The 15,249-nt window shown below is 37.8% G+C and overlaps 1 protein-coding gene across 3 annotated transcripts in view; it reads right to left on the bottom strand.

The window, feature by feature from the left end:
• The window catches only part of ZNF638 (zinc finger protein 638), a 163,088-nt gene that overhangs the window by 72,734 nt on the left and 75,105 nt on the right, over positions 1 to 15,249 (bottom strand). For 2 of the 3 annotated variants that reach the window (XM_053586928.1, XM_053586929.1), the window contains exons 2-3: positions 10,548 to 12,066; positions 5,105 to 5,166 (exon numbers count right to left, since the gene is read on the bottom strand). In XM_053586928.1, coding sequence (XP_053442903.1) covers positions 5,105 to 5,166; positions 10,548 to 12,066 — 1,581 coding nt within the window. Of the gene's footprint in view, positions 1 to 5,104; positions 5,167 to 10,547; positions 12,067 to 12,204; positions 12,222 to 15,249 lie in introns of those variants that run through there. The other variant, XM_053586930.1, reaches the window with a different exon arrangement.

Raw genomic sequence — 15,249 nt, 5'->3', positions numbered from 1 at the left:
GCCCCAGACACTGTGAGGGTATTTCCAGAGAAGACTGATATGTGAGTGAGTGGATGTACCGTGGAAAGGGAGGCAGGCACCATCCAGTCAGCCAGAGGCTCAAGAGGAAAATCTAGGCAAAAAGAAGGATTTTCTCTTCTAACAAACACTGTTAACAAGATAGCTCAACAGCAATTCTCAACTCCCTTTTGTCTTGCCTACCTCTACTACAAAAGCTGCAAAGGTAAGTATTTATTTTCCCAGCCTCCCTAGAAGACAGCCTGTGATAGGTTCTACCATTGAAAGAAAAAAGTTATTAAAATTTCCAGAGTTTCCTAGTTTATGGTTCACAAGAACTTGAAGACTATTATTCAAGAGTTATGCTAGTAATAGCATTTTAGATCTTTGCTATGTTGCCTGTTAACTAGGCAACACATATTCTCAAGTATGCTGCCCAGGGCAGAAAGATAAAGCATATATACATTCTGTAAATATAGTAGGAATGACCTTGTATACTGCCACATCAAAAATGTGTTGCAGGGCGGCGCCTGTGGCTCAGTGGGTAAGGCGCCGGCCCCATATACCGAGGGTGGCGGGTTCAAACCCGGCCCCGGCCAAACTGCAACCAAAAAATAGCCGGGCGTTGTGGCGGGCGCCTGTAGTCCCAGCTACTCGGGAGGCTGAGGCAAGAGAATCGCTTAAGCCCAGGAGTTGGAGGTTGCTGTGAGCTGTGTGAGGCCACAGCACTCTACCGAGGGCCATAAAGTGAGACTCTGTCTCTACAAAAAAAAAAAAAAAAAAAAAAAAAATTGTTGCAGAAGCATGATACTCCTAACATAGGTAGTATGTGTGCAACAAAATGGTAAGCACTTAGGTAACCGACATTATCTGTGTCCCAGTGTGATGCAATAAAATACATTACCTATAAAGTATTTCTGACAAAAATGCTCTAACTGAATTTAATACTGAGAGAACAAACAGAAAACATACAGAACATGAGACATTCTACATGACAACTTTCCAGAAAAAGTCAACATCACGAAAACAGCCTCCTAAACCAAAAGAAAATAACACAGAGCAGGCTATTCTAGAATAGTCTGCAACGCATGTATCTTGAATGAATCCTGGATTAGGGATATGGATGGGGCCGACTAAGATAGTTACAAAAGGCATTCTGGAAACAAGATAGAAAATATAAATTTGGCCTATATATTAGAAGGCATTATGCAAGTATTGTTAATCACCTTAAGTGTGGTTGTGTTGTGGTTATGTAGAAGAATTTCCTTATTCTTAGGAGATAGGTGTTTAATTTAAGAATGAAGAATCATAATGCAAGCAATTATTTTCAAACAGTTCAGGAAACAAAGGTATATATTGATATCATAAAATAAATACAGCAAATGTTAACAACTAGTGAGTATGAATGAAGAATATATAAATGATATTTCTCCCCTTCCCCCAATATTTTATTCTGAAAAAAAATTTAATTTTTTTTGTGAAAATTTTCTAAGCCATAAAGAAATTGAAAGAATTATATAGAGCAAAAGATCATGAGCTAGAAAAACTAGTTATGTTAATTACAATATTTGCTGTATAACAATAGGAAAATGGTCTCTGTGCCTATTTCCTCAATGCTAAAATCAGGAATAACCATTATACTTAATACCTCATAGATGGAAGATTAAATTAATTATGTAAAGTACTTAAGGTAACACCCAGCACCCAATAAGCACTGTATAATAATTTTTAATACTAAAATTCTCATGCACCGTATCTTTTCTCAACTACCCTTGTGTTAACAATCCAGAAAGATCCAACTAGACAGAAGCACTAATAAGCCACAAGAAAAGAATAAGAATCTAAATACACAGCAGTAGAGGAATGACTAAATATATTAAGGTATATACACAATACTGCAGCATAGAAGAACAAAGAATGAGGATCCCAAGTACTTAACTTTCTTTGCAGAGAAGAAAAAGCCATAAAGGAATTACTCAACAGCACACAACACACTGTATTTAGAATTCTATTAGTTGGCACTATTAGGATATGTGGGATATTCTGGCTAGTCAAATATTCATGTTAATAATTTACTGCTTTTCATGTCACTAAAACCCATCAATTAAAACAACTTTGCAATAAAGCACATAATTCTAAAGTTTAAAACAAAACAAAAAAAGAGCAGGCAACCTGAAAATGAAGGTTAATTTTAGGTGTCAAATTGACTGGACTGAAGGATGCCTAGATGGCTAATGAAACATTGTTTCTGGGTGTGCCTGTGAGAGTGTTTCTAGAGAAGACTGATGTGTGAGTGAGTGCACAAACTAAGGAAAGGTGGGCAGGCACCATCCAGTCAGCCAGAGGCTCAAGAGGAAAAACTAGGCAGAAAGAAGGATTTTCTCTCTTCTAGAATGGAACAATCAACCCTCTCTCATCTGATGCCTTCGACATCAGAACCCCAGGTTCTTTAGCCTTTGGTCTGTTGGACTTGCATCAGTGGTCTCCTAGGGCTCTAGTCTTCAGCCTCAAATTAAGAATTATAACATTGGGTTCCTTGGTTCTGAGGCTTTCTAATCTGGACTGACCCACACACTATCAGCAACTACCTAAGGTTGTTAGCTTGTATATCATAGGATTTCTCAGCCTCCATAACCATATAAGCTAATTCTGCTAATAAATACTCTCTCACGTGTATCTATAGCTCAGACATATTGTGATTTTGGTTCCAGAACATTTCAACAAAACAAGTCATGTAAATTTTCTGGCTCCCCAGTGCATATAAAAGTTAGGTGCAAGGCTGAACAAGGTGGCTCACGTCTGTAATTACAGCACTCTGGGAGGCCAAGGCAGGCGGATAGCCTCAACTCACCAGTTTGAAACCAGTCTGAGCTAGAGTGAGACCCCACCTCTAAAAAATAGCCAGGCATTATGGTGGGTATCTGTAGTCCCAGGTACTCAGGAGACTGAGGCAAAAGAATTGCTTGAGCCCAAGAGTCTGAGGTTGCCATGAACTATGACGGCACAGCACTCTACTGGGGGCGACAAAGGGAGACTCCGTCTCAGAGGAAAAAAAAAGTTAGGTGTATACTACATTGAGGTCTATTAAGTGTAAAAAAACTAAGTCTTTAAAAATGTACATACATTAATCAAAAAATACTGCTAAAAAAATGCTAAGGATCAATCACCTGAGCCTTCAGCAAGTCACAATCAAAGATCACTGATCACAAATATAATTATCAGTAAGTTTAAAATACTGTGAGAATTACCAAAGTGTGACAAAGAAACATGATGTAAACACATGCTATCAGAAAAATCACAATTGGCGGTGCCTGTGGCTGAGTGAGTTGGGTGCCGGCCCCATATACTGATGGTGGTGGGTTGAAACCCGGCCCTGGCTAAACTGCAACAAATAGCTGGCCGTTGTGGCAGGCGCGTGTAGTCCCAGCTACTCAGGAGGCTGAGGCAAGAGAATTGCCTAAGCCCAAGAGCTGGAGGTTGCTGTGAGCTGTGACGCCACAGCACTCTACCAAGGGCGACAAAGTAAGACTCTGCCTCTTAAAAAAAAAAAAAAAAAAAAATTACGATCATACACTTGACTCAAGGTTGCCACAATGCTTCAATATGTAAAAAAGGTATTACCTGTGAGGTACAGTAAAACAAAGCAAAATGAAATGATGGATGCCTACATATATGTGTGTGTGTTTATCTGGAAAACCCTAGTATACTGGCAATGGTTTAAAAAAAGTAGAGCATTAAAGTGGCACATGCTTTTTATGGAAAGCACATGCTTTAAAACCGGTGTCCTATGTACATAAAAAAAAATAGGCTTACTACATAGGAGACATTAATAAGCATATACATGCCATTTGCTCTACTAAATTAATGTAGGTAGCAATAATTAATTTTATAATGGAAAAACTAAATAAATCATTTTGAAAACAAAATTAATTAATTAATGTAGGTAGAATCCTCTTACTAGCATGAATGACTATCTCCAACAAAGAACTTGCTCCTACCTATCCCTTTCACCTTCAAAAAAAATTAAGACATGCTATTGAGTACCTGAGGAAATGTTGCTGAGGAGAAATTCTCCATTTATAGTGGCTATTAAGGCATATCCAATTCAGGTAACAAATCATCTCCCTATAATAACCTATGTTTGTCAGCATTTATAAAGCGTTTATAGGGTGGTGCCTGTGGCTCAAAGGGGTAGGGTGCCGGCCCCATATGCTGGAGGTGGCAGGTTCAAACCCAGCCCTGGCCAAAATAAATAAATAAATAAAGCGTTTATAAAGGGAACTACCAATTCTTGACACTTTGATTTTATTTGAGCATTCACTTCAGCCCTTCCCAAAACTAGAACCACTCAAGATTCTCAGTTATATAGTTATAAATTCCCTTGCTTTAAAACTATTTTGATTTAGGTTTACCATTTATGAACAGATGGGTCTTAAACAACAATCTCAACCCAAAGTATATGTTACTATCAGTTTGGTGACTAGGAACTGTATAATGATGCTAGGGGAAACACAATTTAATGTCATGCCAAGGAACACAAAAGCATGCTACATATTAAAATCACACTTTTCACCGCTGGCTAGTAGAAGAAACCTTCACAAGTGCTCTGTCTTAAAAGAAGGAAAAGGTGGAAAAACCAAAGAACCAATGTTGAGGACCCAAGACATCTAGCTTATTCATCCCTTAACTTAACCTACTCTGAAATAAGTTCTAAGCCAGGGAAAATCTTTAGATCTGAAATTAAGCACTGGTGTTTACTTTTGTTGGTTTTTAGTTATTTATCCTTGGAAAAGAGTTGATATAGGAAAAGGAAAGGATATCTATTCTAAAATAGATGAACCATCTGGAGAAGGCAAGCCAGCACAGCATGAATCAATGATATCAAACTGGGAATTCAGTTAGGAAAAGAGAGGAAAAGATCAGACTGAACTCTCTTCTTTAGGAAAAATGTTAAATATACTTCTACAAAATTAATATTTTAAATAGGCAATAGCTTTCTAAAAATATTTTTCTCCACAGTATCGGTCTGAAGGTACTTAACAGCTAAATCTGAATATCAAGTATTTTGTAAATTTGCTACCAATAATAAAGAAAAAAATGTTCTTACTGTTGACGTAACTGTCGACAGCTCTCAATATGAGTAGATGTGTTTTGATGCTGAATCCAATCCTATTGTAAAAGGAGAAAAGTGTTGAAATTAGACTATTTCTCATGTTGACTAATGCATTAAAATGATACAGGATATTTTTTTGAAAAATTAAATTTATAAATACATTTGGCTACTCAATAAAATTTCTGCAAACAAAAATTAAAGGCCTCAAACAAATGCACTTAACACCATACCTTGCTGATCCCAATTTAAAATATTTTAGCACAGAAAACATTTTCTCAAAAAGTTACACCCACTGACACTCATTTTGAATCAATTTATATTGATTAAACTTGGAGAAAATAAAAATATGGATCAGAAAATAACTTATCTCAAATATAAAATGCTCCAGAAAACACCAAAAATTCTATACATAAAATGGTATCTGTGAAAACAGAATCTTCAAAGAAAGTGTCTCAATGATTTCTATCTCCAAAATTCAAACTAGTAATAATCAAAAACATACTACCTCAAAGCCAGTAACCATCTCAAAAAGATACTCACTACATTAGTAAATAAGATTAGTAAAAATATGAAAAAGTGATCAAATCTAATTTAGTTTCAAGATTTTAAGGAAAGTAATACCATTTCAAATGTACAATATTCCTTACATAGAGCTTTACAATTAACCAAGTGCTTTCTCATACATTATTTCATTTACAAATAAATCTGCCCTAACATTACAATCTGTACCCATAAATAGCTCCAAAAGATACAACTGATTAAAAAAAAAAGAAAAAAGACAATACAGTTTTCAAAGATACAGTCTCAAAAGTCAAACAACTAGGTAAAAGCAATATGTATATTATTCAATATTTTATTGTTCCTCCAGCATTTGAAAAGACAGAAAACTTTAACTAAACAGTTCTGTATTTTAAAACTTCTCTTGAGGAAAATGTTATTTGTTCCCATTTCAAAAACATTTTAGTGTAAGTCGTTGCTAAAGACAAATCAGAAGTTACCACAGTTCATGCTAATTTTGGATTCTCTCTTGGCAAGAACTATCTGAAAGTGTATGCTACTTGCAACACTCAGTTCAGCATCAATTTATACTCGGCAACAAGTTATGACAAAACTCTAAACTATTTCATTAAGCCATCAAGTGATCGTGGACAGCAAAAAAGATGTTTGTATATCCTGCTCAGTAATACAAATAGAAAGCTAGAAGAGATTGGCAGTTAAGAGTCTCTATTAGTGCTAAACCCATTACCTGGACATTAAACAGACACGCTGATAGGCAGTAGGTTGGGCATGATTTATTTGGACCATAAAATGTTTTATTTAAGTTGCCAACATTTAAAAATCCAGAGATTTTACCCCCAAATCCATATTTCCAGCTTTACCTTCAACAACTGTAGATACAATTATACGGGATTATCATTCTTTTTTTTTTTTTTTTTTTGTAGAGACAGAGTCTCACTTTATGGCCCTCGGCAGAGTGCCGTGGCCTCACACAGCTCACAGCAACCTCCAACTCCTGGGCTTAAGCGATTCTCTTGCCTCAGCCTCCCGAGTAGCTGGGACTTACAGGCACCCGCCACAACGCCCGGCTATTTTTTGGTTGCAGTTTGGCCGGGGCCAGGTTTGAACCCGCCACCCTCCGTATATGGGGCCGGCGCCTTACCGACTGAGCCACAGGCGCCGCCCAAAAATTGCAGAATTTTTTTTTTTCTTTTGTGGTTTCTTGGCTGGGGCTGGGTTTGAACCCGCCACCTCCGGCATATGGGACCTGCACCCTACTCCTTGAGCCACAAGCACCGCCCGGGATTATCATTCTTACAACTATCAGTTGAAGATGATGGCTGTGCTATTTAAAACATACTCTTCAATTAAACATACATATACGCAACTGTCTGTCTTTGAACAGGCCTGCTTCATTCACTGACACTACTTGCTTTCAGCTCTGTAAGTATACCTATGCTACCCCAATTTCTAGACTCAACAGTATTCAGACCTAACAGTGGTGTAAAAGTAACACCAGCTCGGGTGGCGCCTGTAGCTCAAGCGGCTAAGACTCCAGCCCCATGCACCAGAGCTGGCGAGTTTGAATCTGGCCCGGGCCTGCCAAACAGTGACAACTGCAACCAAAAAATAGCCGGTCATTGGGGTAGGTGCCTGTAGTCCCAGCTACTCGGAGGCTGAGGCGAGAGAATCACTTAAGCCCAGGAGTTTGAGATTGCTGTGAGCTGTGACACTACAGCACTCTATCCAGGGGGACAGCTTGAGACTGCCTCAAAAAAAAAAAAAAAAAAAAAAAAAAAAGTAACACCAGCTCTCCAGAGAAAAAGTGATAATTAACCTATCAAGCAGGAGAGGCTACAAGGACTGCAGAAAGCCAGAATGAAACTGAAAATATCTATCCATATTACAGCTCACTCTCTATCCTCCAACTACCTCAATTTTGTTGATTAGTACTTTCTTAAACTAAATTAATACAGTCAGAAAGACAGAGCTTCTAAACCAAGAAGTTTTTCCTCTAATATCTAAAACCCAATGAAGGAAATACATTTTACAGCCCATTATTACACACTCAAAGTGTACCTTCAAGCTATCATTTTAAAGATTTGGAGGTGGGGAACATAAATATTGTCAAATTTACTCAGGAGGAAAAAGTTTGCAATTAGTAATTTATATTTATTGATTACATGTTTATGAAATATAGATAAACATTTAGGAGACGGCAAAATATATAATAGAAACAGAGAGGTAGTTTGTACCATCTCAATCCATGTTCACAAATCCCTATCATTTGGCCATTTAGTAATAAAGAATTCATTACTTAGATGAGCCCTGTTCTGTTGTGTTGTCTGACTACTCAAAAGGCATAGGTTTTTTTTTTAATGGCAATCTGTCGAGGCCTTTTGATCACAAAATGATTTCCCCACCTCAAGTTTTCACTTTTACCACCATATTAATGTAGACTTTCACCACCTTGCACCCGAATAAAAAGGGAAGCTTCCAAAGAGGTGCCCTAACCAATCTCTTTTCATTCCTATTAACCCTGCACACTTCAGTCAGATCTCCCTGGAATATACATTTTCAACATATCACTGTAATAAAAACAAACTTAATTCACTCACTAATACCTCTCACTTTAAGTCTAAACTCCTAGGCTAGCTTTTCAAGGCCCTTTACACTTACTTCTACTAAGCTCATCACTCTTTCCCCCAACTGCCTCCTACCACAGTGCAATGTACTCTTCTTTTAGGACCTTTGCTTCTCTGTATGTTGTTGCTCACATCTGGAATGTCACCTTTGCTCCCCTTCACATGTGTATAGGAACATCTGAAGCCTCATCTTCAATCTACTCATAAAGTCTTCTCTTTCAAATCATTCTAGCCCAACTAGACCAGCAGTTCTCAACTTGTGGGTTGCGACCTCAGGAACTGTATTTAAGGGCCACGGCATTGGGAAGGTTGAGAACCACTGAACTAGACTATAAAAAGCCTTTTGATATCAGACAGCATATTTATACTTCTTTTTAATCATGTATTGCTAGATACATAGAAGTATTGGTAAATTGAGAATACTGGTTTAACTGATACAAACTTGATAAGAGGATAGAAATATTAAGTATCTTCCCTACAGCATAACCATACAAATTAAATCACCAAACAATATGCTACCTTCTAGCTTTCAAAATGCCTTGAGTACATAATTTTCTCCTCAGTGAGACTTAAGAATGCTTACGAATAACTGCATTTTAGACAGTTCTTCATTTCCTTCCTGATACTTAATACAGAGTCAAGTATAAAACTGATACCCATAAATACATACTAAATATATACCTGTTCTATTCTACAGAATTTTAGGTTCTTTATTTTGAGACAGAGTCACCCAGACTGTAGTACAGTGGCATGATCATAGTACATTGTGGTTTCAAACTCCTGGGCTCAAGCAATCCTCCTGCCTCAGCCTTCCAAAGAGCTATGACTATACCACCACCCAACTAAATTTCTTTTCTTTTTTGTAGAGATGGGAGTCTTGCTATGTTGCCCCGGCTGGTCTCCAACTCTTGTCCTCAAGTAAACCTCCCCCACCTTGGCCTCCCTGAGTGCTAGCATTATAGGCATAAGCTACCACGCCGAGCCCCAAATTCTTTTAAGATATATATTTTTGGATTCATCATAATTAATTAAAAGTTCAAAATAAATGGAAAAATAATGTGATATGTTCAGTCACAGGAAACAGAGAGCTTAATACTCAATTCAGTACTTAAGCCAGTGCTACTTACAGATTACAACTAAGAGCTGTGAATTATTCTTTTTCATTTGCTATCCCTTTTGATAGGATAAGGCAATTATTATTAGAATTTGGCAAATCTGGCTAAAATTGGATAGAATGTTGCTTTCTTTTGCTGGAGTTAACCTTAAGACAATAGCATCAGATCTAGGTATCAGATTCTTGACTGAAACCTGGTAAATGGATAATAAAAAGAGAATAAAAGGGCAGCAATAGAAAGAGGAAAACAACAAGAGTGTTAACATCTATAGATTTTTAGGCCTATTCAAAGTACACAACCAATTCAAGGTTATGACCTTGAACTGAAGCTTCCATCCACAGGGTACATTCACTCCTGATTTACAACCTTAAATCACATTAGTAAATATAGGAAACACTGGTTTCCAAATACACGTAAAACTTACTTGAAAATTTCTGCTCAAATCAATGATTACTATCAAATATGCTCTACATTAGACTATCTTCAGCACCTCTGCAAAATATCTCCTTTTAACTATACTATGAAAATATCTAAATCCTCTTTATCTTTAAAAAATTTTTTTTCCAAATTTCTATCATTTTACATTCTATTTTCTGAGTCCACAACTGATCCCAAAGTAATTCATCTTGACTCACTTTTGCTATGAATTGATTTTATTAAGCTTCTTCTCAAGAAATACTAAAAATCACTCATCTACATAAAGTCTGAAAATATTTAAATCAACATTAACTGTCTTTAGCCCAAGACAGATAGACAAGGGCAAGGCTGTAATAAAGTCTATTAAAAGTGCATAGTTCAAATGAGTTATACTAACTTTTTGTATTATTATACTACCAGACCCTCCTATTTAGAGAAAGATGATTCCTTATGAAATCATCTTGTAAGTATACGTATTATAATAAAATTTATATTATATAAATTTTATGTTGCATAAGTGGTATAATTTGTTCAAAATAAATGGACAAACTATGTGGCATACCTAGTCATAGGAATACAGAAAGACTAACAATTCAGTACTAAGGCCAGGGCTACTCAAGATTACAACTAAGTGTTGAGGTTGCAAACAAAATTAATTTCTGCCATTTCCTTAAAGCCTAGTTAACACCAGCAAATATATGAGAATTTAGCAAAAACTTGGGCGCTGAGCATCATTGTACAGTGATCTTTAAAAACACTCACCTTCAAATGACTACATTCTACGTTACACAGAGAACACAAATGTGGAAATATTCTTGGAGACGCTGCATAATAATCATTCATCATAGAAGGGGTTGGAAGTCTCTTCATCTTCTGGGCATCAGCATGTGAAAACTTCGGAAGCCACGATGCTTTCACAATACCAAAGGGAGACTGAATGGGAATGTCAGTCTCTGACTGGTAATTCTTTTTACCTCCTCTTGATCCAACATGTACATTAGAAGAATTAATCACAGGTTCACGCGGGATTCGCTCTTGTTGGTTTACAGCTGAAATTAATTCAGATGAAAAGGGCTGCTGGTTCATAGATGGAGGAATCAGAGACTGACTCATTGTCTGGCTAACTGTTTGGCTAATAGCCTGGCCGACAGATTTTACAGGTTCAAGGACTGACTGTCCTCCTGAAATGTGTAAGCCTGACATCTTGGTTCCACTCTCAACTGGAAAAAAAGACTGGTTATTTGAGGACTCACTAGGGAAGTCCATCTGGCGAAATACATCTTCAACAGGAAACATAGAATTACATAGCACATCTGGAGTGGGAACAGATGCAGAAATGCTCTGCTGTGACCGAAATTCATCCTTGACCTCATCAGGTGGAATTTCAGGATCATAAATACGTACTTCAAGTGGATCTTCTGTGTAGCCATATTTGCTTGCATGCCCATAATCAATCACATTACTTGAAACTGCTTCACTACCAAGCATTTCTTTATTTCTGCTCTGAGAAGGTAAATTAGGTAATCGGCGCCCCATTTTTCGCATTCTTATATCCCTCAAAATTAGTGGCATATTTTCAGGAGTTAGCTGTTCATCAGGATAGCGACTAAGTTCTTCTAAATCTTCATTAGATAATCCAAAACTTGCTAGGATACTTGAGGCACTCTCTTTTGTATAGCGGCTCTGTACTTTAGGACTCTGCTCTGTAACCTGTGTTAGAGAACTCTGTTTCACTCCCACGGATGCAGGTATGTGAGGCTCATCGTCCCAACGGCTAGCATGAGGCTTCCCCTTCTTTTGTTGTGCTTCATGAAAATCCAACTTTTCTTTGGTCAATCTTGGATCAGTTCGGTGTTGAGTTACCTGAACATTCATTCTCTGTGGTCCCATGTTTTGATAAGATTCATGGCCAACAAATCTGTGTGGAATTCCACGGGCTCTCCCTGCTGGGTAAAATCTTGGAAGACCCATAGATCCAGGCCTCATAAACGGTCCTGGAGGCCTCATCCCAGAAGGGTTAGGTGCTCGTGGCCTTTGAAGTGGAAAGTCTCCTCGAGGATTAAACCTGGGTCTTGACATGGCTATTTTCAAGAAAGCCTGATTTAACAAAGTGTAAGGTGGTGTTGAACCATGTGAGGCAACGGCATTCAGCTGCTGAAGCGCCAACTGAGTCTTAATCTGAGCAAAGTGCAAAGGAGATGGGCACAACAGAAGTGGGTTTGCAATGCCCAGGTTCAAGGAATTCACAAGTGGTGCGAAATTTTCCAAGAATAACACAAAGCTGAAAGTTAAAACACAAATATTAGATCATTTTAATTCAAACTACTTCATAAGTGGGTTCTACAGCCAGTGTAAAACATTTTGAAATAAAGCCACGAAACCATTCTGCATTCCATATGCTTTTAGAGTAAAGGCTTACGAGAATTTTAAATTTCCCCCAAAACATTTTCCTCTTCTCTTTCCTGAATCCAGAACATAAACCCCAAATCTCAAGCCAGTTTTCACGTATACTGTGTTGAAATGGGTGCTGTTCTAGGTGCTGATCAGTAATTACAACTCCTCTTAAATAATCTTGGAAAACACTGGGGATTTATTTCACGCTTTAATACTGGAAAAAAAGATGAAGGCATTAAAATACATAGAAATGCACGCACACACTTAACATATATATGGTTTCAAACATCCAAATGATGAAAATTAAGAACTGTAAGCATTAAGTTCTATGAGACCCATTTCTCTAAAATAGTCTTCCTTGGAGTCAGCCTTCACATCTAATAAATTCACATCTAATAAATTCTACATGGCAATTAAACTTACGCTCCCATTATTAAATGGTTGTTTCTTCTAAGATAATTTGTCATCAATTACTTAACAAGACAGTCTGACAAACAGTATATAATAGCATGTAATTAGTTATAACATAGAACATAACATGTAACAAAACCAGTATTGCATTCCCTCCATAGTTAGAATATACGCAAATACATATGGGTTATAATAATGATTAATTTTATAGAGCACTGTTTATGTGTCTTTTACTATTAAAAGAATGTTAAATGAATTGAGTCATTTAATTCTTACAACCACCGAGATACGTACAATTTTACAGAGGACACTAAGGCGCAGAGAAATTAAGTAATTTACAAATAAGTCATGTTGAGATTTGCACTCAAGGTAATCTGGGCCCATAATCTGTGCTCCCAATCACTAATAAGACATTAAGTGAGAATATCTTAGTTTCCAGGCATTAGATTAGTTACGACTGCTGACCAGCCCATCAGAGTGCAGCACTATCCACTCTAACCCACTGCTCAGAAAATAACTTAGCTAGCATTCAGGACCAAGGTCAGCAGCCACATAACTTGCCTCCTCACTTCCAGTTAAAAGAGCTGTGTTTCCTGTCAGTTGATAGAAATGTAGTGTGGGAAGTGTGATGACTTGCCATACCGATGTTTGTTGACAAAATCCACACTACGGATCCTACTTCTTAATCAACAATTTCTGATTGAAACTATGATTTCTCCCATTACTATAAATATTTTTCCTTATTTATACATAATGTTTCTGAAATGTTATTTTTGCTGCAAAATGGGTTTTATCTGCTTAACACACTCCCAACTATTTTGCATGTTGCCACATTTAATCTTTGCAAAACAACATTTTTACCATACCATTCCTCTGTTCAAAAAACCAAGAGCATTTCATTCCCTTTTTTTCTTTTCTTTCTTTCTTTTTATTTTTGAGACAGAGTCTTACTCTACCTTCGGTAGAGTGCCATGGCATAACAGCTCACAGAAGCCTCAAACTCTTGGGCTTAAGCAATTCTCTTGCCTCGGCCTCCCAAATGGCTGGGACTACAGACACCACCACCAATGCCTGGCTATTTTTTTGTTGTTGTTGTTGCAGTTGTCATTATTGTTTAGCTGGCCCAGGCCGGGTTTGAATCCGCCAGCCTGCATGTATGTGGCCAGGACCCTACCCACTGAGCTTCCGGCACCGCCCCATTCCCTTTATTTCTTATGCTTATATTTAAGGTCCAGCCAATCTAGCCCATCTCTACCTTTCTAATTTGATCGTATATTCTAGCAATGCCTTTGTTCCTATTCTTCTCTTCCGAACTCCAGTCATCTCTTCCAATCAAAAACAAACAAAACAACCTTGCCCTGAATGCTGACTTATTTGACTTTACTCATCCTTCAAGGTCAACCTCCGTTAGCCCTCCCTTGACCACCAAGGCTCAGAGTGAGTCTTCCAACAATCTTTCTTATTTATTGCTTGGCACCATTTTGGGACCTATAATTTTTACTATCTTTTTTTTGTGTGTATGTGCATACACATGGTCTTTTTCAACAATCTGGTGTCCGGCCGCATGATAGCTCAAACCTGTAATCCTAGCACTCAGGGATGCCGAGGCAGAAGGCTGAGATGCAAGGAACACTTGAAGTGAGGAGTTTGAGACCAGCTTGAGTAAGAATGAGACTGACCTCTACAAAAAAATAGAAAAATAGAGCCAAGAACAGTGGTGTGCACCTGTAGTCCCAGCTACTCGGGAGGCTGAGGCAGAAGAACTGCTTGAGCCCAGGAGTTTGAGGCTGTAGTAAACTGTGATGATGCCATTACACTCAAGCAAGGGAAACACCAACACTCTATCTCAAAAACAAACAAAATGTAGTGTCAACTCAAAGTGTAATGTTCCTTAAGTTTTATTTCCCAAGCATATAAACTCTATTCCTACTCAGAAAACTCTGAATTATTTGCTGAACTATTTGAATAGTTCCAGTTTGGATCCCATCCAAAGTGCTAATTATTAACATGCAGATAATATTTATTTTCAAATTAGAATGTAACACAAAAATATAATAAAAATGACATAGACTTTTGATTCACCAGGCGCCAGCAGCAGACACCACCTTACCGAAAAGCAATACCCAAATTCTCTGTAAAAAACGTTCACTTATAGGATGATGCCAGTGAGTAGGGCGCCGGCCCCATATACCGAGGGTGGAGGGTTCAAGCCTGGCCCCAGCCAAACTGTAACAAAAAATAGCCGGGCACTGTGGCGGGCGCCTGTGGTCCCAGCTGCTTGGAAGGCTGAGGCAGGAGAATCGCCTAAGCCCAAGGGCTGGAGGTTGCTGTGAGCTGTGAAGAGGCTCACTCTACCGAGGGCAATAAAGTGAGACTCTGTCTCTAAAATAAAAAAAAAAGTTCACTTATAATAAGACCCTAGTCTTTTTAAACATTCACAAATTATATAAACCTCTGCCTACCTTCTACATAATTTTTTCCAAGAACTCTGTCTCTATCCAATCCTAAAAAACAATCATGGCTTATGTAAGCAGTTTGTTATCTAGTTAATCAAACCTTTTCTGAACCATTTCCCAATTTGGTCAAGACTCCTCTTTATACCTTCACCAGTACAAGCTCTTCCAAATACTGTTTCTTCTCCAAAATAAAACAGAAAAGC

The sequence above is a fragment of the Nycticebus coucang genome, chromosome 4, assembly GCF_027406575.1.
Source record: "Nycticebus coucang isolate mNycCou1 chromosome 4, mNycCou1.pri, whole genome shotgun sequence".
Classification (NCBI taxonomy): domain Eukaryota; kingdom Metazoa; phylum Chordata; class Mammalia; order Primates; family Lorisidae; genus Nycticebus; species Nycticebus coucang.
The sequence above is the reverse complement of the archived record's forward strand: the minus strand, read 5'-3'. Positions and strand labels throughout refer to the sequence as shown.